Genomic DNA, 27804 nt, shown 5'->3' with positions numbered 1-27804 from the left:
GGAATTTTCTCCAGGTCAGACTGATGGCACTGCTACAATTTTTTTCCTCCTCCTGTGGTGAGACATCATTCAGTTCCTAGGATCAGCTGGGCTTTTTTCACTTTACCTCCCTGCCCACTGCCTGGCAGTGTCCTGGTCTTTCCTGCTCTCTTCCTGTGGCATGTGGTAGTTTCTGAGGCCTTTGTAGAAAAGATCTTACTGTGCTACTGGAGATGAGAGGATTGTCTGTGCCTTGTGGAATATGGGAAGGACAAAAATGATGTCCTTTTGGATCCACTTGGACTTAGCACCTCTTCTGTGGTTGCCTGCATTTGCAGGGAACTGGATTCAGTGGCCCAAGTGGTCCCTATCAGTCATGTGTTGCTCTGTTTCTTCTCTTTACATTAGAACAGGAATCACTTCATCTTGCCATTTAATCACTCAAAGAGAAGCAACACAACTAGTTAGGTCCTTCTTTGAAGAAGTCCAGGCCCAGCTGAAACCACAAATGGAATCGGTGGTCAGGGGAATGGGATCAACCACTGTTGGAACTGAGGAACACCCTTGCACATCAGTGTGGGCAAACAGTATGGCTCCTATGGAACGGCTGAAAGGAGAAACCCCTGACTACATTAATAAGCAATAAGTAAAGCTCTGGGTCACATGTCACTCTTTCAGAGCCCTTGACAAGATTGTGCTGACATTTATTTTAACTCTTTACATTTCCCTTCCCCTTTCTCTTCCTCCTGTGATCTTCAGCAGCCAGGACCACAGCTTTATTTTATATTTAGGTTTAATTCTCTCTGGGGATCAGTGGTGCCTCAAGAGTTGTAAATGTCACAAGCGTCACAGAGAAGGGAACGAAAAAGAAAAGAAAAGAAATTTCCTTTATATCCCTGCCCAAATCTCCTCTGGAGCATCTCAGGGGAGCTGTAAGAACCAGGACCAAAAGGCTGCCAGAAATAGAAAAGCACAGGACCTCATCAGAAGTGCAAGACTAGGAGGCAGAGGGTGCCACTTCCAGCCTGTAAGTCTCCTCACAAGACTGTCTCCTTGCCACAGCAGAAAATATTCCCTCAGCTACCAGCTCAACCTCCAAGGGGAGAAGGTAAAAACAAACCCTTAGGAGGGAAAATCCCCAAAGCATGGTATAACCTCCTGGGATGAGCCCTTCTATGTGCCTGAGCAGGGCTTTAAAACAACCAGGGAAGGGACTAATAATCCTTGTTGATTTAATGCCAAGCCCAGCCTTTGCTATGACTGGGCCTTGGGCAGTTAGTGAATGCCCTCGCGATGCCCATGCAGAGCAGAGAGGATCAATAAGGCACATACTTAAAAACTTCCCTATGGACCCTCAGCACCTTGATTTAAGGAATTCCCCTGTAACCTAGGACAAAATATGCCTGGGAAGCTTGACAATGCTTCCTACTGGTGGGTAGGGACAGCCCTTCTGTGTGTTAGATTTGTCTTGTCCCCATGATCTCATGGCTGCTCTGCATCGGCACGCACGTTTATTCACAATAACCAAACAGCAGATATCTGACTGCCATGGAGTCATAGAGCCTGTCCACAAAGCAGACAAATCATGCCCACTGAGGGGTCCAATAGCCCAGTGCCTACTAGTGCCTAGCCTACTAGGAACTGGGTGAGATCTCTTCACGTCCTCAAAATTGATTTCACCCAGACCTCTGAGGAGCCATTGTCTGAAACTAATTCAGGTCAGGATGGCTCTGACTGGGCTCCCAGTAGCAGCCTGGAAGTGAAAGATTCGGTCTCCCATTACCAGCTCCCTGAGCAATTCAGGCACTTATGTGTTTGGTCCTTTTAACAAAATAATTGAAAGTTAAAAGTGGAGAAGCTGCTGGTAAAGTGTTGCTGAAAACCCACCAGAGGGAGGGTGGGGAAGTATTGCTGCTTTAAAATGCAATGATCAAAGCCACAGGTGGTCAGAGCCTTTCTGCTCACAGCTGGGCAATAGCTTTACCTTGCCTTCTGTTTTTAGTTTGAAAGCTAAATGGGGAGCACTAAACAGTCCCTATACAGCTACTTCCCAAACAGGCAGGGAAAACAAGTGCCAGAAGAGCCAGCGAACAAAAATGGTTATTAGACACATGAGCCATTTCAGGGCAAGATATGGGGCCCAAGGTGGAAACAAGAGGCCCCATGCAAGGAAAGGCCTGATATGGGAAGCAGGGAAGTTTCAGACAGTTATCATAATAACATATGAACCATCAGCCAGGAAAAGGTCCCTGTGTACTTTTAACCAATATCAAATATACATTTAAAACAGGGATGCCAAACATCCAGCCCACAGAGCTGTGTCATCTGGCCTGCAAGGCTCCTAGAAGGGCCAGGAATTTGAGGATGGGGTAAGTGTAGGTGGGACCCACTGCTAAAATCTGGGATACAGAGACCCATTGGGAACATACATCAGTGGCAGGGGGCAAAAAACAACTGCACTAACCCCCATGGGTTCCCAACTCCACTTGCCATACTGCTCACCCCCGTGCCACTACCAGTTCTGGATCCAGTCTGCAATGAGACCCACAATCCAAATCCAGGCTCTGAATTTGGATCCTGATCCAGCCTGAGATAAGACAGACAGAGCCAAGTTGCAAAGAGTTAACATGGAAATTCTCTATTTACCCACAGAAAAGAAACAGAACAATCTTTGAAAAAAAACTCTGCCTGCCCTGGGGCAATAGAGGTGTTCTGCCTCCAGACCCCTTTCCCTGATGTTTTCTTCAATAGTATCCAAGTAATGCCAATCCTAGCAGTGGGATTAACATTGGGATATTTTTTCTTAGGAAATGGATGGAAGATCTCAACTTCTTTCTCATCAAGTATCAGCTAGTAATACCCCAGGGCCACTGCTATGGGAGGAAAAATTCAAAGTACTGACTCAGAGAAAATCTCTGAATTACATTCCTAATCCCATTATTCAGCCAAATCCCTCACTGAATCATTTTCTGGGTCTAGACCTGAGGTAGAATAATGCCAAATTAAGGGCTGGTGAACCGTTTCCTACTGTCCTCTCAACTTACCTCTAGAATGAATAAGAAAAATGAGACATATGACACTTATCCTAATTTTAAAAGAAAAGTAATAACATTCCTCAGCTGTTTGAATAATTCATCCTTAGCACCTTACAAGATCAGACAGCCACAGAGATACCAAGCAAATCTCCCCTCCTTCCCACAGCCCCCTGCCCTCCACCCTAAGCACAGAGAGGTTACATTACTTGACAGAACTTAGACTGGAACCCAGGAGTCCAGCTTCCCAGTTCCTCACTCTGACTGCCAGACCCTATTCTCTTGACATCCCCCAAGAGTCAGTGTCACAGGTGGGGTTAGAGCTCAGGGAGTCCTTGCTACTCACACATGTGATCTGACTACTGGAAATTAGTAATTACTGCCTGTTTCAGGCAGGGTCAAGGAATCATGTATTGGGGATACTTGCTCCATAACTGTAAAACATGGCATATTTTCTCTGTTTTGCTCTTTATTACTGTGTTTCTGCAGAGAAGCAACACACCAAGTCTGGTTGTGAAGTTCCAGAGCATCGCTACTGCAATTGGCATTAACAGCATTATTCAGAGCTCTGTGACTTCCAACAGCTGTAGGCATTCATAGAAATCACTCTCCTGAGTTTGGAGCATCTACTGCAGCAGAGGGTACAGGAAGAAGGCTGGTGACAGAACTGGCATCCATTCAAGGACAGCTGCCTACTCCCACAACCTCCCCATCTGGCCAGCAGCTCTGTCTCATCTCCTCTCAACTCAGACCTGGAGGGTGAGATTTATTAGTGAGTCTGCTCACCAGGCAAGCGTGCCTGGACATCTGGTTTGCTGGGCCTCTCCAGTGACTGATTTGAGACTGGTCTGATATCAAAAGAACCTCTCGAAGGAGCTGAGTCCACTTAGTGCGCAGGCACCAGTTCCTTGCAGAGACACCCTTTTAATGTCAAGTGGAGAGGATTTAATCTGTAGCAGAGGGAAACCAGCAAAGTGAAGGGCAGGAAATACATTTCACAGCAGCAGGTTGGTACTCTCTCTCCCTACCCATTCCAGTCAAGGATGGGTAAGGTGAAGTACTGGCTTAAGTCTATCCAACAAACCTCCAGTCATTGTCATCCCAAGCTCTTCTCAATAAGGGCAGGGCTTCTCCTAGTCTCACTAACAGCACCAAAGCTCAGGATCCAGGTCTCTGATCTGAATCAGCTCTTCAGTGGTTCTTCCCCCAGCATGGTACACTTGTCTTACCTTCTGGAGAACAGCATTTAGATTTCCAAACCTCCCTGTGGTAGATGAGGGCATGGCACCCCTATCACTCAAAGCACTCAGCAGTGCAAAAATAGCAATTTTTTGAATTTGGACAATATATGTCAAGCTTTTTCCCATCACAGCAGTGAGCCGCTGTCAACGCAGTGCAGGGGAGAATCCGCAAAGGATTCAGCACTGTGTAGACATATGCTGGAGGCTCAATGTCAGAGGTGTCCCACCCTAAAGCAGGGAAAGGACTGCCTTCTCTGTGAAGGGCCAGTGAGATTCCAGGTGCCCCTCAGTACAAGAGCGACAGGTTCCTTCAAGTTCAGGAAAGAAGAAAAATGATTGAAGAGGCCTTATTTGGGGAAAAAGATTAGGGAAGCTCAATGTCTGGGTGCTAAGTCACAGCAGAGGCAAAGAGGGATAAGATAATAGTCTGCAAGTATCTGAAAGATAGGCCAGCTCCCACTCTACCTATTAGACACCTAAATGGACTTAGTCAAATAAGTGTGACCCTATTCCACCCTACTCAAGTCCCAGAAAATACACGAATGCATCCATTTTTGTAATGCACTGTGATTTAATCTCAAAACAAAGTCACAAAAAATCAGCTTGGAAGAGAAGGGCCTTCCTACCTTTTGAATGAACAGTTTTTCATGAAGAAAGGATTGCGTTTAGGTACCTAAATCCACTTAGATGCCTAATAGGGGGAAGGTCATCTGGCCAGGGGATTTAAAAATGCACTTAAAGAAGGAACATTTAAGCTAAACATCAGGAAACCTCATGGAAAGACTGATACAGGAGGCAATCAGTGAAGAATTAAAAGAGGGTGGCCTAATTAATGCCAGCCCTCAGGGTTTAATGGAAAAATCAGGCTTGTCAAACAATCTGGATGTTTTTCTGAGATCACAAATGTGGTGGAAGAAGGTGACTATGCTGACATAATATGCTTAGATTTCTGGAAGGCGTTTGCCTCAGTCCCACATGGCATGCTGATTAAAACATTAGCTGCATACAAAATCAATACAACCCATATTAAATGGATTAAAAAGCAGGTAACTAATAGAATGCAAAAAAGTAACTGTAAATGGGGAATTATCACACAATGGGGGGGTTTCTACAGAGGTCTCACAAGGATCTCTTAGCCCAACACTATTCAATATATTTATTGATTGAAGATAATTTAAAACTATTGCTGGTAACATTTGCAGAAGACACAAAAATTGGTGGAATGATACATAATGATATGGACAGGTCAATTATACAGGCCACCTAGGATTGCTTGGTAAAATTCACTCATCTGAACAACTTGCCTTTTAACACTACAAAATGCAAGATCATGCATCTAGGAAAGAATATAAGGCGTATTTGTAGGAAGAGGCACTATAGCCACAGCCAAAGTGATTCTGAGAAGGAGTTAAGAGCCACAATAACTAACTGGATGTGAGCTCCCAGTGCACTGCCATAGCTAAGTGAACAACACTTGGATGTATAAGCAAGACAGTATCAAGTAGGAATTGGAAGGCAGGTGTGATCTCTGTATACTAGGAGTGAGACCATTACTAGAATAGTGTCCTAATATTTGCTGTGCGCCAGTTTGCTCAGACAAAACCTTCTGTTCGGATGTAAAAATGAGCTGGTTTTTTTTTTTCATTTTATTCAGATTCCTAGAAACCCACCACGGACTTGCATGTGCATCTGAAAACATTTCTGCAAACAGAAATTAAGCTATTTGCAATTCTGGAAGGTGGTGGAGGTGAGGGGAGATTTCTTTTTGGAAACCGGCTGAAAACCCCAGGCAAATTTGCCCAAGGGTATCCCTATGTTTTCCTCAGGCACCAGCAGCTGTTGCTATCTCCTCTCTTCAAATTCTCCTTTATGATCTCTCTAACAAATATCATACACTGAGCACTGCTTCTTCTCCCTCCTTTCCAGGAAAACCTCAGTCTCCCATTTTACAGCACAACAAGTAATTGGCCAGGAGGCCGTGTATTATGCATATGCTACGAAACATTAAGGAAATCCCAGCAGGACCATCACTATTAAGCCCATCTATATTGCATTAAAGAGTTATTAGCTACTACATTCTAGATTGCAATTAGGATGGTAAAATGTCTCTTTGCTTTAAGCACTTGGTAAGGAAATCCCCAATCACTGCAAATGTCATTTTCACTTACAGCACTTGGACCTAGCCCTCCATAGTCTGGGACCTGCCTTAATTCTGGTATGACAGCCAAGACCTATCAGATGCCGCATGGATTTGGTGCAGACATTTATTCCAATGTAATCTACATCAGACATTACTGTGCAGTTAATTTACTCTGTAGTGGGCGTGCCTACATATTCATTAATGCACAGTAGTTGCTGCACATTTAATTTAGTACTTTTATAATGAAATACTAAATAAATGTGCAGTAACCATAGTTAACGAACAGTAGTGCCAGTGAAGCCTTTTAAGTGATACTACTGCACAGTAGCCTAATAATACTACACAGTAGCATATTAGTACTGTTTGTGCTGTGACATGCTACTATGCAGTATTATTATCCTACTGCATTGTTAGCATTTCATATAGACGCACCCACTAATGCGACCAGCTCTCCCAGTGTAGCTAGCCAAGTAGGCCCTAGTGCAGCACCTGGCCACTAGATGATGATGAGGTAGCTGGCTTGCACTGACTGAACAGCTACCCCAGAGTGGAACTGAGAATGGTAATGGACACACAGCATATATGCTGTGGTAAAGTTCTCCAGATTAAGTTTATTTCTGAAAGTCCTCAGAAATAACTTTACATCAGAGAACAGCATCTCCTGAGAGGGTAAATGCCATGCATCATGTGTCCTCCCCATTTCCCCTCTGGATTAAATTCTAAATTAAACATATTATGTGCCCTACCCCGAGTTGCCATATGTTTACAATAGGTGAGGTTTCCAGAGCTCATCTAATCTGAAGCATGGCTAGGTTACAACACATTTCCTGGGGCTGCACAGAATTGGCTGGCACAGCTTTCAGATCACCCATCACTTCCACTCTACATTCATCCATAGGGGACAATGCAGAATACACCCTTTTTAACAAGGTCTGAGGCATATTCATCCTTTCCCTGACTCCCCCTCCCTGCGGCAGCTCAGAAAACAGTCAGGCTCAGAGACAGGATTCCACCCAGTCAACAGTAATGAGGAGCTTCTCTGGTTTTCTACTATCAGGTGTGATCAGAGCCATGCTTAATTTTCAGTCAAGCCTGAAACCATATGAAATGCAACAGATCTGCATAAAAACATGAAACTCAGCTCTGCCAGTCAGTTGCTGGAACCAATGTGGCTGCTGCAGCAAAATCATATGAGATACACAGACTCGATCAATTCTCACAAGAAACTTGACAGCTTTATCTGAGTTTTGGAGACCAATTAAACTCCAAACCATAGATGAAATCTGAAGACAGGACTAAATGTGTGTACAGCAGGGAATGGGGGGGTGGGAATCAGAGCCCACACAAACCACAAAAAGCAAAATTTCTGTGCACAGAGAAAATGATGGCTCTGATTGCCTGGAATTTCCATCTCAATTAGAGACTGGACAAGCCAGGAAAAGATAAGTCAGAAACTCCTATAGGGAGCTTTAAAGAAACCCACCCACTCTTCCTGAGGAGCTGAGATCTTAGGACCTTCCTGAAAAGCTGAGATTTTTGGCAATCCCAGCACAAATGCCCCGGCACAAACTGGACAGCAGAGAAGACAATGCACCTGCCAAGCTGCCAAAGAGTCTCCAAGAACCTCTGGAATTTAATTTGAATGCAAACAGTTTCCCTTTGGGCGAACGTAACTGGGGCCGTTCCAGAGCTCCGGGTCAGAAGTGGTCATGGCTGATTAGCATTCAGAAATCCTCTCCGGATGTTTAGCTTGCTATTACAGTTTCTGCTCATAGTGGGAATGTCTCAGGGGGTCTCCCCTGTATAACCCCCCCTCAGGTGCACCCCCCTCTAAGAGCTGCAATTGATATTCTGCAGACTCCCTTCAGATGCCAGCTGGAGTCCTCCAGCAGGTTCTGGAGGAAACAGCTCAGCTTTACTGACCTCCTGTCTCCTCACAAAGGTGGTGAGGGATGTCACTCTCTTGTGTGCAGCCTCCAGGCCCAGCTGAACAGCCCACAGCTGCTTAAGCTCTGCAACAGGGGGCAACAGTAAAGCTACCAGCATATCACCACTGGTGAGTTCCAGCAGCATGCCATTTCTGCTTGCTTCTCGGAGAAGGTATTAAGGCTGGCTGGGTTTCAACAGCAGCTCTCAGGGTCACCAAACCCAAGTATTGCCTCCCTACTGATTTCAGGCTCACCATAACTAAGGCCAGCAGCCAGCAGCTTGCCCTAGTATTATCTGCACCATGTCTGAGGCTCTTTTACAGAGGTGGAGGATTCTTGGTAGTCTTTCTACAGATTCCAACGTTTTCCTGCTACCTCCTCTTCCTGTGCTCCTCCAATAAGTCCAGTGGCTCTCCCTCCTCAATACTCCTCTCTCCAGGCTCTGGCAGCACAGAGCTGGCAGCAACCCACAGCAAGAGAACAGACACCCTTTTTCCTGGACAGGCTCCCAGTCCAAAGAACGAGGAACTGAGAGCAGTCTTCCACGCTCACCTACAGGGAAATGAACAGGGGAGCTGATCTTCAGTCAACTAGACCTAGGAAACGCTCCATCCCTAGGGGATTAGAGACAGGTCTCAGCTATAAAGCTCCCCTTTCAGAACTGAACATTCACAATCCTCAAAGAGGTGCTGTGTGGGTTCAGCTCTAGAGCCAAGCTTCAGGGATGATGCTGGTTTATATTTTATCCCAACCAGTTCAACTGTAGTCAGGTCTTGAGGGGAAAAGAACTACCCAAGCAATAAAATAACAGGAATATCCTATGCATTGGAATATTAGTCACCTAGAAGTGCAGAGGGGCCTCAGACATGTGAGGACCATACCACGCTAAGCACTGAAGAAGCAGAGAAGACAAGAGTCCTTGCTTTTAGTCCACACTCTCTATAAGGCTTTTGCTTCTCCTTTCCTGCTCTCATTGCCTGGCTTGGCTCTCTGTCTGTCGGTCTCTTCTATAACAGGAGGTCCTCTTCCCCCTAGGGAGTCTGATCAAAAAGCAGGATATAGACAGCTTATTGAAAGTGTACTTGTTCCCCCCTCAATGACCAAAAAATGGATTGACAGATTTAAATCAATTGTCATTTGAAAACAAATGAATACAATCTCTCTCTTGCCTGAGAACTTGCACATCAAGTCTTCATTCATTACATCTGCAAAGATATTTACTGGTCATATGCTAATCAGCAAACAGAAGCTCTGAAAGGATGCTAGCTGATGTAGCACTCCCATCCCCTGACTCAGAGACACTTCTACCTTCCCTGCTACTTCCTAAATCCAAAGCCAGAGCCAGCATCTCAGGAGAGGACAACTGAGAACAGAGTCCCCTGCTTACCGCAATCAAGGAATGTGAGCGGGAGCAGCGCTTCTCTTTCCCAGAGCCCAGAGAGCCCTGGCCAGGGGGTCAGCAAACAGGAACTGCTTTTTGGGTAATGCCCAATCAGCCAATGAGCCACTACTGCAGCAGCAATATGCCTCCTGCACTCTGGCTACAGTGTGTTTGGTGCTGAGCTCAGCATGCACAAGCTTTGCCCACCTACTTGCAAATTGGCTCCTATACCCATCACTCCTGGGAATGCACTTACTACTGGGATGCAAGACATATAACTTCCCATGGTGCATCCTGTGAGTAGCTGAGGAGTCCGTTCCACAGTGAAATGAAGTACATCATCAAGGCAATTTCAGAACATTCAGAACTTGCTACTATTGAGACACCTATTTCTTCACACATCAGTCTTGTCTCTACTGACTACAGCACTGTATAAGCTCATTTAGGTACACCGCAATTATGTAAAGAAACCAGGAAGACGAGCTTGCTGCACAAGGAGGAATTCCCAAGAAAATGCCCTTGAGGGGCAGCACAACATTTCCCAAGAATCACCATGCTGAAACCTCCCCTGGAGAGATCTAATTAACACACATCACATCAGAGCAAGAGATTTAGACAAAATGAAATCCACCCAGGTCTCTTTGAAATGCAAACCCTGCCCTGTGCTGGCCCAGCTCTGAATATTATGGTCAGGGACTCTGGGTGTCCACTCTTTGTTCTGCAAAAGCTAAGACTGCAAACACCATAATGGGGATAAAGGGAGCATTGTCCATGCACAAAAGGTTCACAATGGGTGTGTCTACACATGCCCCTATGGCGCTGTTCTTCCTAAAGGAAGTCCTAATTGATGGCTCAGTAACAGTCATTACTGTGCTGTGCTGGCAGCACACAGTTATTTTTAGTGCTATGTTGTCATAGCGATGCGCTATACCAAGGGAGTGCAGCGCTACAGTGAAGTAGCTGCAGCGACATGGTTTATACCCACCAATGCTATGTTGCCGTAGCGTCTCGTGTTGATGCGCCCAGCAATACAATAATCCCCTCCCCGCCCCCACACACACACTGCACATGGCTAGCAAGAGGGCAAGGCCAATGCTTTAGCAATAGCAAGGTGTTACGCCTGTTTGAGTCACCCGTCTCAGAAGGTTTGATGCATCCGCTTCTCAAAGCCAATCCAAAGCACCAACTTAAGGATTCTCTATGTCCCTGTCACCAAGGTCCCAAAGATACAGCTTCCCTGGATATCATGCCAAACCTACATCCACCTAAGTCCTGCTGGTTGTCACTAGGGACAGAACTGAGCCCTACCCCAGCAGTGCAGACTGTTGCCAGTAGAGCCAAAGGTAAGTGTACACCCACTGTTAACAATATAGACACAAAACAGCCAAGCAGTCCTGATTCAGTTTAACAAAGGGCAGTGGATTTTGACTGTGTGTACGCAGACCCAAACCTACATACTCTGTGAAGCATGCTTCTAGGTGCAGGAGCTGGGTGCTGATCACAGCATCATTAATCAGAAATGTATGAATAAAGAAAGTAGTGAAACTCTGGGCTAGAGAAGGCTTCCACTTAGCATCCCCCAACCTCAGTCTATTTGCCTAAACCATATATGTCACTACTCTAGCATGTGGCCATGAGGTGAATATGGGAGGAATGTCCATGGCAAACAGGCTGGGGAGCAGACTGCAGGATCAGTCTTCACACCTCTTGTAAAGAGAAGATGCAATTAAATGTAAAGAGAACCAGTCCAAGGGCTGCCCTGTCCCCAGAAATGTTCTTCTCCATCACATAAAGACAGTCCCTTAGGTTGCAAACAGCTTGGAGTGGTACAAGGCATCTTTTTCTCAGGGCTTTTAGGAAAGTTACAGCTTCCCAGGATCTCAGCTGGTTTTTGCTCACGCAGATGTTTCATTAAAAAAAAGCCCTGCTCAGAGACAGAACTATCACGATGTGCATCTTGAGCCTGTTTCTCCCTTCTCTGCCCTGCTCCTCCATCCCTGAAGTGCATCTCTGCAATGCCCAACCTGCCCACTGCCATCCTAGCCTTCCCTGCTCTGTGCCGAGGGCTGTTCTCTCACTATCATGCTCCCTTTCATGAGCTGCCACAAGCAGTGAATTGTGAAATGAGAAAACCAGTGGCTGCAATGAGGTCATGAGACAGAGAGAGTAGGGGGAAATGGGCAAGAGAGAGCATGGACTAGATGGATGAACTGTAGTAGGTAGAAGAACCTGGAGTTACCCTCATTAGGTTGGTTCCCCAGTCACCCAACCCCAGTTAAGCTACTGGCCTTACTGGAGTTTGTAAGAGGTCCATCTCTCAGTGGTGGTCTCTCTGGGAAATGGGAACACCTAGGACGTGAAATGGGTGCAGGTAGAGCCATCTTCTGACCCACAGTTAACTTGAGAAATGCACTCTCATCAGATGAGAGAAATTAAAAGGAACAATACATAAACATGTTAATAAATAAGACCAGCTAAATCTGAGGTTCTTAGCAGATGGCTCCAAAATCCAGCCTGCATAGCCAGACCTAGCATAAGGGACAAGCCTGCGTGGGTTCCCAGAGATAAGTCATATCAGCAGAGGTTAAGTATCCCAGACCTGAGGCATGCTCTGTTTCCCCTGAGGCTACCCACCCATAAATCCTCAACAAGAGGTGCCAGGAGCTCACAGAAGCTAATCACGCTGTAGGAAGATTCTGCACCAGGAAGTCTCAAGAGTATGTTAATGGAGCTGTTAATATCTACACTTGTAGCTTAGAGGAGGCAGGGCACCAGCTAAAGACTCCAAACTTGAGATATGGTTTCAACAGCTGACTGAAGCAGAGCATAATGCATTCAATTTCTAGTTGTGTAGTTCCGTCGATGCTTCTTCCTTATTTACTGTATCACCCCTCCTTTCCTTTCTGCTCTCCTGTTAGCTACACAGATAACAGGTGAAATTGATGCAGACTATTACTTGCCTGATGTACAGCTCTGCAAACTGTTCAGCAGGATACCAAAGAGGGATGAGTCAATGGTGTGTGACCAGGAATAACATTTAGAGGTGCATGAGCCAGAATAGGGAAATTTATCCGTGCTTACCTGTACATTTCCTTTCTTTGAGTAATAGGGTCCACAGATCTGCTACACCAGGTTTTTCATACAGTTTGTAGCTTTAGGGCAGGACCAGACCAGTTAGTCAAGGGCAGCAGGGAAATGCTCTGCTTACTGAAGCTCCCAGTAGTTGCGATAATGTCTGCAGCCAGAATAATTTAAATCTACTTTCTTAAATTACAAACTGTGTTAAGCACACTTTGAGGAAAAATGCAACAATTTCCCTATTGCAAAGTACAGTAAATTCTGCCTTGTGGCAACAAAACCAAATCTTTAGATGTCAGGATTCTCACTCTATTCTGGATGGGCCATTCATTCACGAGGTGGCTTGGATCTGAGAACCATATTACTCATAAGAAAGAAAAATTTTCAGGTTAGCACAGATAAATTTTCTGATACTTCTCTAAAACTAAGGTACACAGATCCATTACCATAGGGTTTACATAGCAGTGTACCCAGAGCTAGGAAAATTGGATCATCCATCAAATACAAGCATCCAAATTCAGGTAGATTGTATATAGATAGCTCTACCTTACCCTGGAGACTGAAGGGCATGGAGAAGACTTCTGTCAATAGAAAGGAAATGGAACTGGATAAGACTGAATAACTAATCTGCAAGACCTGATGAAGTCATGACTGACTAGCACATGCCAAACAGAAGACAGGATAGCTGCGTCTAGTGTCACTGTTCTTGGGGACTGGATTTTAATGATTAACTGAAGGAGAAATTTCTTGAATTATTTAGGATGGGGTTTTCCAACTCACCTTGTGTACCCTGAGTTGGTTCTGTACCACAAGGATCTTTGTGGGTCAGATCCAGCCTGGGGCACATGACAGCAGCAGCTCCATCTCCAGCCTGGGGTTCATGGCACAGCTCCAGTTCCTGCCATGTAGCCCCATGCCCTGTGCCAGAGCTGAAACTGCCACCGTCACATGCCCCATACCACAGTGGCAACTCTAGCTTTAGCACAGGGAATGCAAGGACAGTGGCAGTGGCTCCAGCAAGGAGGACGGCAGGCAAAGAACTGAGGCTGCAGCAGTGGCAATGGGTGAAGCATCTGGATGGTGACCAGAGCTGTATCAGCCCTCAACTGTCCTCCTGCCATCAACTGCCACATCCACTGGGACCCAAGAGCCCTGGATTCTGCATTAGGTCACTCTTCCTGGCCACGTTCCCCAACTTCCAGAGGCCGGCTAGTAGCCCAGCAGGCCAAATAAGGCAGCTCTGTGGACTGGATCCAGCCTATGGACTGTACAGTTGACACACCTAGTTTAGGCGATGCATGCTATGGCAATTGAGAAGGCCAAATGATCTGAAAGCGCAATACTGTCTCTCATTGGAAAAAGTTCCCACCTTCAAATAAAAGCTCCTTTGATTGGTGGGTAACTATTGCAATGCCTACTCAAATGGACCAGTAATATAAGGACACCTCCTGCAGAGGTTCAGTCTGACTAGTGCCACGAGGAACAGAATGAGGGCCCAAAGCCATGCTCTGTGACACTGTGGGAGTAGGTAAGGCTAATATCCCAGGGTATTTGAAGCTGGGATTAGCACAAAACTTCCCTCTCATGGACATGTTGAGAATATTGCATTGAGAACACTGAATATTAAACTTTAGAGACATGACCTTCTGACCTGTCTACCCAGAATTAAGCCCTCCTGAGTGATGGCCACTCATGACTAACTTTCACTGGTTTAACACAACAATTGAGCTACGGAGTTTGCACCAGTCAGTAAGTTAAATTCTACTTGCTGACTTCTTGTTTGCAGCCCTGGAGAAGAATAATCACTTCATACCCATACTTATTTCCAATTCTATCCACCTTATTTCCCTCTGAGGCCTGGGATACATCTTCCCTTACGGAGCCAGGCTCCCCACTCTTCTCTAGCTTCTCTCCTGCTTGGGAAAGAGGAGCTGAGGTGACCCTTCTTGGACTGGGCTGTGAAACGAAAACTGCAGCTAGCTTCAATTAGTCACTTGGTAAGGGGAGGGGAATAGAAGACACAGCCCCTTTCTTTTGCCTCTGGCTTTTCTCAGTTTGCCTCTTCCCCTGAAGCCTTCAGAGACACTGACTGCTTCAAACATCACAGAAGGGGGAATGAAAAGGAGGGGACACATCTCCCCATAATTCAGACACTGCCCTGGAGCATTAGTAAAATTTAAACTACGTGTTATCAAGCCAAACTGTGAGCCTAATAACTTGAAATACATTATGGAATTTCCTTCAGAAAAGCCTTGCTGCAGAAAGACCTGGCTGAGCCACCAGCTACCCTGGAGGAGGAAAAAGCTGAAGGGAACTTTAAGGAGGTAAAGCATTTCCCAGCTACTTGTGCCTGGAGGGCCTGGTTCTGCCCCCAACATGGCTAAAAAACCTTTTGTAATAGATCTTTGGACATTAGCTCAAGGAAGAATGACAATATATGGTACAAGGGACACCAGTTCTCTTCCTGAGGACCTGTAGCATCGAGGAAGGGATTCTCACTCACAGGGTCAGGTGCATTGTTAGGCACTTGTTAATTCTACAGCACCAAGTGCTGGCCATTATGAGAGCCAGGGCAGCTGGATTAGAAAAACTGGTCTGATCCAGCACATCATCAAGAAAGAAACTGTAGCAGATGGACTAGTGATCAGGTACGATAGAGTAAAAAAAGAGAAAACTGGTCTACATGCTCCTTGATTCTGACAGGGCTGCTCTGCATCTTAAAAACTAGACTTGGCTTTTGGGACATAATACCATCCCTGCAGGGGAGTGTACTCAGGGCAGGATGATATTTACATCAGACCATGGCACTAGGATCTACTAAAGCAAATGTCATGTCCTCCTGGTAAATCAGCTGTTTCAAAAGACAGTCACTCCAAAGAGGCTGGAGTTTAGAGGAACCTCTGTCATTTTAGGATGAAGAAACATTTTTCATTCTGTTTCTATGATCATTAGAAACCAGTAGTCAAGTACTTGTCATAATTAGATATTATGTAATTGCTGGATTTGGGATGTGATGCCTGGTCTAGATCAGATTCTCTTTACTGGTCTTCTCTCTCTCTGAGATGATCTGGCATAGGCTCAGGGGTGATCTGGTGGCTACCTATAAGTTTATCAGGGGTGCTTACCAGGATTTGGGGGAACCTCTGTTCACCAGAGCACCCCAAGGGATGACAAGGTTGAACAGTCACAAACTCTGCCATGACCGTTTCAGGCTGGACATAAGGAAGAACTTCTTTACTGTCCGAGCCCCCAAGGTCTGGAATAGACCGTCACCAGAGGTGGTTCAAGCACCCACTTTGAATGCCTTCAAGAGACATTTGGATGTTTATCTTGCTGGGATCCTATGATCCCTGCTGACTTCCTGCCCCTGGGAAAGGAGGCTGGACTCGATGGTCTTCCGAGGTCCCTTCCAGCCCTAATGTCTATGAATCTATGAAAGTGAACCAAGTCATGCTTTGGCTGTCAAATCCCACTGTATTCTTCAGACATTCTAACCCAGGCCCATATTCTGCCAATCATCCCCCTCTCTGATTTTATCTGCACCAGGTGCCTGTCCCTAATTTTAACATGTATCAATGGCAGATGCTGCAATTCTTCTGAGGGCAGCTACTTAGTCCTGAAACAAGCCTGAGAAGCAGTGCTGTTCATCATCATCATAAAGGATGGCTTGATACACCTCCATGGCAGAGGTGTAACAAGCAATTTTTGTGCCTGAAACAGAGGCAGCTACCATTCTTGTCCCCACTTCTAAACTGGTACATAGAGCTGGTGCCCCACTCACCCATGCCTCGTTAGGCTACTGCTCTGTCATGTCCCAAACACAGACCAGCAAATTTTGTGAACATAACAACAACAAGAACAATTATTGCCATTAATATATCATATATTATTAATGATATATATACATTATTAATAACAATAATTATTGTTGTTAATATTATTGTTGTTGCAGCTGTTATTTTGTCCTTCTATAGCCCTTTTTGGCTTAAAGAGCTCAAAGGTATCAAAGGACTTTATATCTTTAATTAAGTCTCACAAATCCCTGATGAAATCAGTCAATGTCTTCCCATTTTAAAGATGGGGAAGGTAAGGGGCAAAGGAAGGAAGAGACTCTGTCATGCTAAGCTGTATCTGGAGCTTCTTTCCCCTCATTAATACTGACACTCGCAATCCCAGCCTCTAAACACACATTTTCATCCTAGACATAGAAGGAAGAGCCTCCAAGTATCCCTATAAACCTGCTCTTTTACTGCAGCTCCAGAGTGCAGCTCCAGCTCTTGACCAAGCTATCTATGGTTGATTCCAGCCTGGGACATGAAAGGAGAGGCCACTTCTCCCACTTTCAAAATATATAAATAACAAAAGGAGCCAAAATGAAAAAAACCCCACTTTTTGGAGAGCCAGTTGGTGTTTCTGTTCCACATTCTCTTTTTCCAATATCGCAGCATTGTTACCAAAGCTCATTTCTAGCTGGTTTGCTACAATACACAACTATAGGCATGGAAAAAGAAGAAAAAAAAGAGAAGAGAAACACAGAAACAGGTTCTGACATCTAATCAGATCTGCTGTATTGATTTTGCAACTTTAGGTTTAAAACAAATCAACAAAACAGCCACATTATCACCCAGAATTTGATCTCCCCTGGGTGAGCTGGTTCAAAAGGAGCTCACATACACGCACTCCAGCACTCACACATGCATGCACACGCACACACATACAGACTGACAGACACCTCCCCTCCCCGACGTGATAGAAGGAACAGGCTTCGGGTTGGGGGGGGAGCTCTCTTATCACAGAGGCTTCAGAAGCCACACGATTCCCATTTCCAACAAGATTAGAATTCCAGAGCAAGCTACAAAACTAATGAGCAGCCCATACTAGAGAGCAGCATTTCAATTAACCAAAGCAACCCCCTGCTGGAGGGCCCAGAGCTGAAGAGGGGGATGGAGAAATGGACATTATGTTGGTTTTGTGGGGGGGGGTAGGTTGAGGGGGGGAGCCAGAATTGCCCCTTGGCCTTGCTCCACTTTCCAAGAGGCTGGTTTCTTAGTCAGTTCCATGGTAGTGAAAGGAGACAGATGGAGAAGCCCCAGAGAGGGGCATGGAATAGACTAAGAAACCAACCTCGCAGAAAATGGAGCAAGACCAAGGGGCAATTCTGGCTTCTCCCCCCCCCCCTTCGCTAAACCAACATACTGTTTACTTCTCCATCTCCTTCTCCAGCAGGGAGCTGGAAGGCGCTGAGCACTCCAGCAGGGGATTGCTTCTGTTTCTTAGTCAATTCCATGCTGGTTAAAGAAGACCGATGGAGAAGCCCCAGAGAGGGAAGGCTTCCACTTATGCACTGAACAGGGACGGGCCAGCTGCCTGCACACCAATCTCCAGGTGTCACTTCAGTCCCAGGAGCCCATTCAGGACTTGGACTCTCTACTGAGACTGCACCATGATAGGAAAAGGATGGGGGGTATAGTTTAGGGGATTGCATATAGATCACATTGACTTTGGGTACATTATTGGGGCGGGACCAGAATCCATTCAATATTGCTTGTCTTTAGATGGAGTTGTTAAGGATGCAAAACAGCAGCAGATGTGCAGGATGATACTGGTCCAGCATTATCTGCACCTCCACCCACTGCATGGCTTCCTCAAAGACCACCTGCTGTGGTCACAGGCCCCAAGCCAGACCCTCCCTGGGGTGAAGACACATGCCCCCTCAAACCAAGATAGAGGGCTGCACCTTTGCAAGTCATTGTGAACCACCCCAGAAAGCCTCGCTGTAGCTTAGAACCTGCCACCCTGCTTGCTCTGTCAGGGGTAATGACAGAGTTTACTAGAGATCATCCAGCCTTTGCAAAGCCTGGGGACTGTTTATTTTAAGACGACAGCATTACCAAGAAAACACATCAGAAAACAATAAGAAGCCCACACATATGCTAGGTTCACCGGCTATTGCCAGAGGTCCACATGGTGGTACCCAAATTTGTCAGTTCTTTGTTCCAGAATGAGATCTATGTTGCAGTCTCATGTCAGTTTTTGGTCAAATGAGAGTTGCACCCTCCCCCAGCTCAGCTTGGTCACCTATCATATGTGTCAAAGATACAGCCTGTGGGGCTCCTCCAGAGGCTGAGAATTCTGGGTGTGAGTCTGGATTCAGCTCAAACCAGTTTAACATCCCTTATTTGCATATCTTTTGGAGGCTCTTTCTTCTACTTAAACCAGATTATGCAACTTCTCCCAGGGTAAATGGGACTTCCCCAGACTTGTTTACCTACTTGAAAATTTAGATGAATTCTCTCCCATTCCTCAGTTTCATTGCTGTGATGACCCTTTGCCCCACAGAGAGTCATATAACAGCCCATAAAGCTGACATAATATTCTGGAATAGGCAAAGTGCCCATAGTGCCTCGGATTTTTTTTTTTCTCTGCAACTGTCTAGCTGGTCTAATAAAAGATACCACCTCTGGAAAACTGACTGCATAGTGCCTGGCACATCTCAGAGTCTCAGTCTCCCATATGTCACACTGAAGTCTGGTCAGTTTTGTCCAGGTTACCAGATTAAGCATCACACCTTCTAAGCAGAGCTAGAGGGAGGGGGGGAGGAATGCATAGCTAGTGTCTAATGAACTACTCAATCCAGTGCATGTAGTTTCATTAGTCAAGGGCTGGGGGTGGTACAGGCTGGTGCAAATCAGCATCCTTCCTACCAATCCCACTCCCCTCACTTCCAGATCAGTGGTAGGGAGTTACATTAAACCTTGGTAAGATTGGCATGGTGTGTGGGCGGTTGGTCTTCCTCTGTAGCAGGGAGCATGCTCCTCTTTCCTGGAGTTCTTGAGTGTATTTAACAATTACTTCCTGTCCTTGCTATAGCAGAATATTGAAAGTGCCCTCATCCCTCTGCTTCACCTGTGACAAGTTAGAGTGGCTTTTGGTGATTCAGGCAGTGTGCCTCCTAGCTGTATGAGAGGGTAGTTCAAAGTTTTTCAGGTGAGGTTAGACAAACCCTTGTCTAGGATGGTTTACACAGGCATGATTCTCCTTTAAGCAGAGGCTTGGACTAGATGATCCCCTGAAGTCCCTTTTGGCCCTACTTTTCTATGATTCTGTGTGTTCACAGGTGTGTTCACAGGAGGTCACTACTGAAGCTATCCTGATGGGATTAGCTTTGTCAGGGGAGCTACAAGGATGGCCTCATGCCCTACCACCACAATTAATATCATCCAAAGGGCTTCAGTTTCTATCTGGGAGGTGAAATAACCAAGCCACCTTTGCCCTGTGTGCTTTCAAGGCTTTCCTTATCTGCACTGCCTCCAGCCCACTACTCAGCAGGGTTCTTAAGGGAAAGGCACAGATCACTCTGTACTCCTGGCTGTCCCATACATCCATCAAAACACGACCAATGTCTGTAAAAGTATTCCATTCTCCTCTTATACCAGTCACATGATGGATAACAGCCTGCTACTGCTATCAGATGCTCTGTCAGTTCAACTGGCAGAAGTTTGATCGGGTTCAAATCTGGCTGATGAATCATGAGGGTGTCAATATGGTGCCACACAATGAAATTTTGGGGTAGGGGGATTAGTTTGCACTGTAAAAAACCCTATAAAATTACAAACACAACTATGCTAAAACAATACTATTAATATTGCACAATCATAAATGCCGAGTTAGAAAATGCCAGAATAAAGTTTGCCTGGGCAGTATTAATCCAATACCCATGTGCATTAGGAAACAGCCTTTAATTACAAGATCCACATACTATTTTCCACAGGACCCCTACCTCATTCAGTGCGCAGAATGAATAGCAATCACTTAATGAGCAGCTATTTTGTTTTCTCCTCATTGTTCAATGAATGGCCTATGCTTTTTTTTTACTGAACACTATTCAGACTCCACTATGGAGGCATAATTTTTAATTTCCCAGTGGGCTTTTCCAAGGCAATCTTCTGAGTGCTTCATAAACCTTAATGATTTTTCATTCACAGCATTATACATAGATATTATTATCCCCATTTTACAGGTGGAGGACCAAGGCACAGGGAAAGTAAAATAAAATGTTTGCATTAATTTAGCATGTCTAGAACCTCAGTATTCTGTATTATATAGCACTTTATATATTTAAAGCACACAACTCCTGATTTTAGTTGTAGCTGTGAGTGCTTAGTATTTCTGTGCAACAGACCACAACTTTTCAAGTCAGGCATTTGGACAAGAAGGAACACACAACTGGTGACCACCTGTCACTAATTGCATGCCACAGACTAATAGGCAGGGACAGAATCCAGTTTTCCAGGACAACATTCAAGTGCTGTAACCAAGAAACCTTCCTTTCTTTTTCTGCAGTCTCCTGCCTCCCTCACTATATACTTTCCAGCCTCTGCAACAAATGAAGCAGGATCCTTCACTATACCCCTGGTATATCCCAGGGCAGATTCACCCTGTGAACTGAATGAGACAGGTGTCCTGGAGAAGAAACATGATACAACTGTTTGATTAAGAAGGGCATCATCAAGGGTATGCACCAGAGGACTGAATGAGGGTTAGACAAGCAACCTTAATGTTGTCATTTGCCAATGTCTGAGTGGTTGACTTTGCAGCTTTAATAATGTGCTTTTAATGTATTTGTGCATGCATAATGCACACACACATATGCTGTTGCAAGAACTGAGGTGACCCAGACTGCAGAGGAGCAACAGGCAGTGTAAGCAAATAGAACAGGCTCCACCACTGCCCAGAATATATTGCTGTCTATGTGACATGTCTCAGTTATGCTGTCCTCATGCATGGACATGACAGGTAAAGAAGACCCTTCAGAATCCCCAGAATGAAACAGAACCCCCTCATTCCAGTAAAGGATATCAATCCTGCCTGAAAGCAGTGCATATACATCACTCACTTAGGTGTTGTCAAAGCCTGATGCATGCTGGCCTACTGGTACAGAGCTACAGAGTCATGCTGGGATACTCACACTGTATGTTGAGCTGTACCATGGCTTCCCGGGGTCTGATGTTAAAGCCATTGTACCTGGCTGTCTGACACTTATAGGTCCCGCTCATTTCCCGGCTCACGCTCTCCAGACGCAGTTTCCCATCATATGTCTCCTCCGTCATGGTGCCTGAGGGCATGGGAGCTTCCTTATCTACCCGGGACCAGATGATAGGTGGCTTGGGCTTCCCTCGAACCTCGCACTGCAGCTCTGCCCGGGAGCCCTCCCGCACGGTGATGGTGGACTGGCCTTTAGGGACACTGATGGTTGGAGGCACTAAAAAGAAGATAACCAAAAGGGACCATTTGTATGTCAGGTTCACATCCACACAGCCCAACATGTGGGAAATTCACTAGGCATAGAATTACACAATCATAGAAAATGAGGGTTGGAAGGGACTGCAAGAGGCCATCTAATCTAACCCCTGGCTCAAAGCAGGACCATTCCTGTCATGCTGGCAACCCAAGAGACTGAAGCCCTCTGCTCAAGGATAGTATTGGCTAGAGTAGGGTCCCCAAACACACTACACCTACTAAGTAAGTTCCATAGGAACATGGGACTGGAAAGGGACCGGTCTCACTCACTGTTCCATCTGGCAACCATTTGTCCCATCATAGCCACAGTAAAACCTAGAACCCCTCCACCTACAGTGTGCCACAGGTGAAGAGCAGTCCAGAGAGAACAAGGACACTGCCAATGCCGCAGGTACTGCAATGGCAGGCAATTCAGCAGGCCCTGGTGCTTCCAGATATTTGGTCACTGCAGCTTCTAGACTGCGTGAAACAACACCAATACAGAGTGCCAGCTCCCCTCAGAGATGCCACTGAACTGCTACCAAACAGGAGGAACACTGAGTCACTCTCCACCTAAAATGCCATTAGAATTAAAGAACCAGAGGCAAAATCATCCCTCTCAATATGTTAGTCTTTTAATTCCCTGGCTGGAACTGTAGCTTACAGCCCAGAGGTGAGATGCCAAATGCAGCAGGGCATCCAGTCTCCTTCCCGAAGCTGGATTGGATAATAAGGATAATGCTTCATATATCTCCCTCCTAGTCTCTATTCACATCCTTGCCAGTTTCTAAAGCACGGATGCAAAACAGATCAGCTCATTTATTCTCTGCTAGAGTTCATTGTGCCTCAACTACTAATGGTAACTCCCAGCTGAGCCCAGTGGTCAGTGGAACCCCTACCCACTCATGCAGGGAACAACTCACTGAGCAGAGCGAGGTGCTCAGTTACTGAATTACAGTAATGTCCTCAGCAAATGCAGCTCCAGGACAGGGAATGCAGTAGCTCCAGCCACCAGCTGTCCAACAACACTTTCTTGACAGAGACAGGCCACGGGGAGTCTAAGGTTTTTAATTGAGATGAACAGGGGGCAGGTCTATGTGGAGGAGGCTCTTAGCCCAAGCCTCATGAATAACCATAAAACTCCACCAACCATGCGTAATGCACCATGAAGTAAATGGAAATCCCTACTGAAGCCATCATAATGTTGACACTGCACTTCTCTTTGCTGGGCTTCAGAGTTAACAGTCTATTGAGACAAATGGGCACTTCCCCCAGCTCCAAGAGTTTATGTGGCAGGCTCCATCTCTGCAGACAGCATTGCATTGGAACAAGGTTGGGACTGAAAACTTCACAAATGCAAGGGCCACATATTTTTTTTCTTTTAAAGTGAAAGTTCAGCATTTTGGGGGCCATACAGATCTCTACTGGCCAGCACAAGCTCAACTAAAGCCCAACTCATGAGAAAGAGAGCATTGTGGTGACTGCACGGAAATTTCAGCACATAGCTATATTTAAGAGCATATTTAAAATGCTTCTGGTCTCAGTCTCCCTCAGTAGTGACCTCACTATGCAACTGGGAGGTTGAGTTTTCAATTTGCAGGTCTCCTGTGGGCTGTGGAATCTCATCACATCCTCTCTGGCACAGTGTGAAAGGAGCTGTATGCTCTCGCCACTCAGTGCTGCCAGCAGGCACTCACCCGGCGAGAGGCAATTTTCTCCATGGGGAAAAACTGTAAATTGTCTTTGCAGATATTTTAATTAAAGGCACATCATCTGAGACTCCCAGGGAAGGCAGCCATCTTGGAGGATGTGGGTCCTGCTTTTCAGTCAGGGAAATGGCTAGGGAACACAGAATGGTTGCCATGCCATGGCTCTGGGGAAAGACTCTGCAGATGGATCCAGCCTGCAAAGAGATGTGACCCAGCCAGCAAAGGTTTGATCCAACCCATGGCAGTGATCAGCAACAGGAGGGGGGGTGGGAAACATGGCAAATCCCCAGGGAGTCTGCACTGCCCTACTGTTTCTCTTCCCACCAAATCCACTACCATCTGTTGCAGCTTGCAGTAATGATTGGCAGCACTCAGAGATTGGGATGAGCAAAGGCTGCAGCAAGGGGGGCTTGAGAGTGCCTATTGTGTGGGAAACACTGGCCCACGGCTACACTTGGTAGCGTGCAGCAGCAGGGGAACAGCAAGGGAAGTGGCTAGGTTGCAAGTGGTGGCCTGCTTTAGAATGGAGCTACACGATTTCATCTCGCCCTTTGTGAACGGCTGCCGACCTTTGCTTGAAGGGCTCACAGCAAACAGAAAGGAGCATTCTTACATTTCCTTAAAGGTTAGCAGAGAGCCAAAGGCACCAGTGTTGGCTCCCCAGGGGTAGGGAGGTTCATCCTGAGGGAGTGCTGATGACACTGTTGAACAAATGCTCTAAAATGCCACCTTTCTCCATTGCCCTGTCATGGTTCCTTCCCAGCCAGCATCACCCATATTGTGGACTGTGCCAGCACCTTATGCTTATCACTGGCAGAAAGGAAGTAGTGACAACTTTGTCCCATCACAGTTACTTCCTAGTGGGTGTTTTCCCAATAGGTTCCCAATATGTGTGCCAACAGGTCCTGTCATACCTTGATTTGGGAGGAAAGGGGTGTAGCATCATGATCTTATATATGACTGCTTTCTACTACCTACTGTTTTCTGGAAAAGAAAGAAGGCCATGGCCTCTGGGGATAAGGAGAGCTGGATCTGTCCCCAGCTCTGCCATTGACTTGCTAGTAGACTTTGAGCCAATTATTTCATGTTTTATTCCTCAGGTCCCCTGGTGGCCATCATAGAGGTCCTGTGTCCTCTATTGATACAAAACCAGATGCCTTTACGTCCTCTGTTTTTCTCTTGAAGAGGAAAATAGAGGACATATAGATGTTGGGTTTCATATCAACAGAGGACAGAGGACAGAGTATAGCAAACCAGAATGTCCTCTATGATGGCCATCCTATGTACAACACGGTTGATATTATTCCCCTGCCTTCCAGGGCAGCCGGGCATGTGAATTAGTTAATCTCATTAACTAATGCTGAAAAGCCCTGACCAAGGGAAATCCTCAGGGTCCATATTATTCAACAACGTTGGGGAATTTCTTTACAAATTAGATTGCTAGGGATTTTTTGTGGAGAATCAGAGGTTTTCAAAATATCATAAGGCAATTCCAGCTCTTCCTGCTAAGGGTATAAACAGGGTAAGGAGCTACTTAGTTCATGGACAGGACTGGGAAGAGTGAAACATGCTAAGGTTTTCAGAAATTCCTTGTAGTCATTTAGAACATCAAGACATATTCTACTGCCTGCTGATTTTCCTCATACTCACTTACCATTTAGTTCCTAGCCTAGAACCCAGCCACACCAGTGTGATCCCCAGTGAAGACACTGGGACTGCACTGATGCAATGGAGAGCAGAATGTGACCCAACAGCTTGCTAGGAGAACAAGAGAAGACCTGATCCTCTGTGTTCTGTGTCACACTACAGAAGCGACTGACACACTTAGGGCTTGATCCTGCCCCCACTGAAAGTCAACAGGAGAGTTTTGGCATTTCCCTTAAGGAATGGAAAAGAGAATGAGAGGTGTTACATCTGGGTGCCTGTAGGAAGTATTGAAGAGGCACTCTTCAGACTGTGTTTAGCATAATCAGCATTCAGAGAATGAAGCACTATATGAAACAGGTCCTTCCATGCACTGTCATGGTTGCAGACTGGGACATTCCATCTCCAACTTGGGCAAAGACTAAGGTTCTCTTATAAGCAAAGGCCAAGAGGTGGGATCCCCTCACCTACCATGACCTTTGAAAATTTGATAAAGTCTCACCCCCTTGTCTGCCTTCCTGATAAACCCTTGGCCAGGGGCTTCTTTAAGCCTCAGGTTATATAAGTTGGCTTGGACTGGGCTTCAGTTGGGTGTTTCCAAATGCACACTTGTCCATTCCTAGGTAGAAACATGGGCAGGGGATCTTCTTGGGATATTACAAATCACACAGCACAGACATAACTAGCAATCCCATGCCACTACTAAACCCCATGATATTATCTTGAATTCAATGTCCATTTGAGGGTCTTCAAAAGCCCAGAGAGGAGACAAATTGTTTTTGTGATGCTGACCTACATCATGCCCCATGCCCAATTCCCTCACAGCCAGAGGCCTCCATGGAAGAGGCTCACCTGTTTCTGAAGAGATGTTCACTTCAACGCTGAGGTCAGGAATGGGTGCACCCTGGAAGGACGCCACACACAAATATGTGCCATAGTCACTAAAGCGCAAGTCTATGATCTCCATGCTGCTAGTCACTGGTGGGAGCTCAGGATCATTCCTGGTGATGAGCAGTCGGTCTGACATCCTGGCTGGCTTTCCGTTCTTGTACCAGAAGTAGAAAACCTTCTCCTGGGGGACAGCATCCACATGGCAGGAAAGCTTCAGGTCCTGCCCTAGCTGGATGCTCTCACTCTCTTTGATCACATCAGGTGTGATCTGGAACGTGACATTCTTCATGGCTGGGGTCAATACAAGTGCAAAGCCAGTTAGTGAAGGCAAACAGGGCCCATTCTCAAAGGACATACATATGTGGGACAGCTACTCCTTGCCCCCAGAGCAAGCAGTGGCCCCACACACTCCGGATAAAGAGATCCCCCAACCCTTTGCCCAAATGGGATCCCCTGGGAGGTAACAGCCCCCCTGTTTTCAAGGCCTGATTGGCACTGCATGTCACAATCAGAGGGCACCAACAATTCTGTGGGGAGCCAAAGGCTGGAATAGCAGCATATGCTGAAAGTCAGGAGTGACAGGTATTAGCAAAGCTGTAGGTGGGGCAACAAGTATTGTACCTCCATACCAACCCTCTGCTGAGTTAAACCCGACATATAACTGAATACAAGTAAGAGGACTGGGAACCCTGGCTCCCTTCCCTGAAAGTGCATGCTATGAAAGGACGTACATCGCACCAGCAGGTTCACTGTCTTCTTGGCTGGGTTTCCCACGTTGTTGATGGCCGTGCAATTATAATAACCTGAATCTTCCACACGGATCCTCCAGATGGTGAGATTGCCTCCTTGAACAAGGCTGTTTTGAGGCATAGGACTGGGTGAGTGAGACCAGACCACCTCAGGCAGTGGGTCACCACCAGTGAGGGAGCACTGAATAGTGATGTTATCTCCAGGGTTCACCACCAGGGTCTCATTGACTGATAGCTTCAGAGCTGGTGGGGCTGGAAGAAAGAAGTGGAGACACTAATGAACTCTGAAGAGAAGTATGCTGTGCCTGAGTTAATTCCAATGATTTATACAAACTGAAAGATTCTCAGTTTATTCTGGGCAAAAGAAGACCAGTCGGAGTGAGTTTGGAATGCCCATGAGGTTGTTAATATTGCCCAGTGTCTATCTGAGAGGTCAGCCACTCCATACGCCTCTAACCAAGTCAGAGGATCTTGTTATCATATTATTAAGAAGTGTAGTGTAGACAGGACTTCAAAGAGACTCAAAACTGAAAGTCCAAAGGCCCTGAGCAGTACAAAGTTTCAGTCAAGCTACATGGTCAGTTAGGTCCCATTGACATAACACATTGTAAGAACATTTAAGCCAGGTCCTTTCACTGTCATGGTTCTAGGGTTCAAATCTCCCATCATCAAAGCAGCACTTTGTACCCATTTTGCACAGCTACAAATGGCAAAATATGGTGAGAGACAGGGGAAAATCAAAACCTAAAGTTT

General features: G+C 45.9%; 1 protein-coding gene across 1 annotated transcript in view; it reads right to left on the bottom strand.

The window, feature by feature from the left end:
* The window catches only part of MDGA1 (MAM domain containing glycosylphosphatidylinositol anchor 1), a 131790-nt gene that overhangs the window by 81093 nt on the left and 22893 nt on the right, over nucleotides 1-27804 (bottom strand). The window contains exons 6-8 of the mRNA XM_019548593.1: nucleotides 27034-27303; nucleotides 26264-26593; nucleotides 21748-22041 (exon numbers count right to left, since the gene is read on the bottom strand). Of these exons, the coding sequence (XP_019404138.1) occupies nucleotides 21748-22041; nucleotides 26264-26593; nucleotides 27034-27303 (894 nt within the window). The remainder of the gene's footprint in view (nucleotides 1-21747; nucleotides 22042-26263; nucleotides 26594-27033; nucleotides 27304-27804) is intronic.

This window comes from Crocodylus porosus, unplaced genomic scaffold (assembly GCF_001723895.1).
Source record: "Crocodylus porosus isolate Cpor-Errol unplaced genomic scaffold, CroPor_comp1, whole genome shotgun sequence".
NCBI classification, from domain to species: Eukaryota; Metazoa; Chordata; order Crocodylia; family Crocodylidae; genus Crocodylus; species Crocodylus porosus.
The sequence above is the reverse complement of the archived record's forward strand: the minus strand, read 5'-3'. Positions and strand labels throughout refer to the sequence as shown.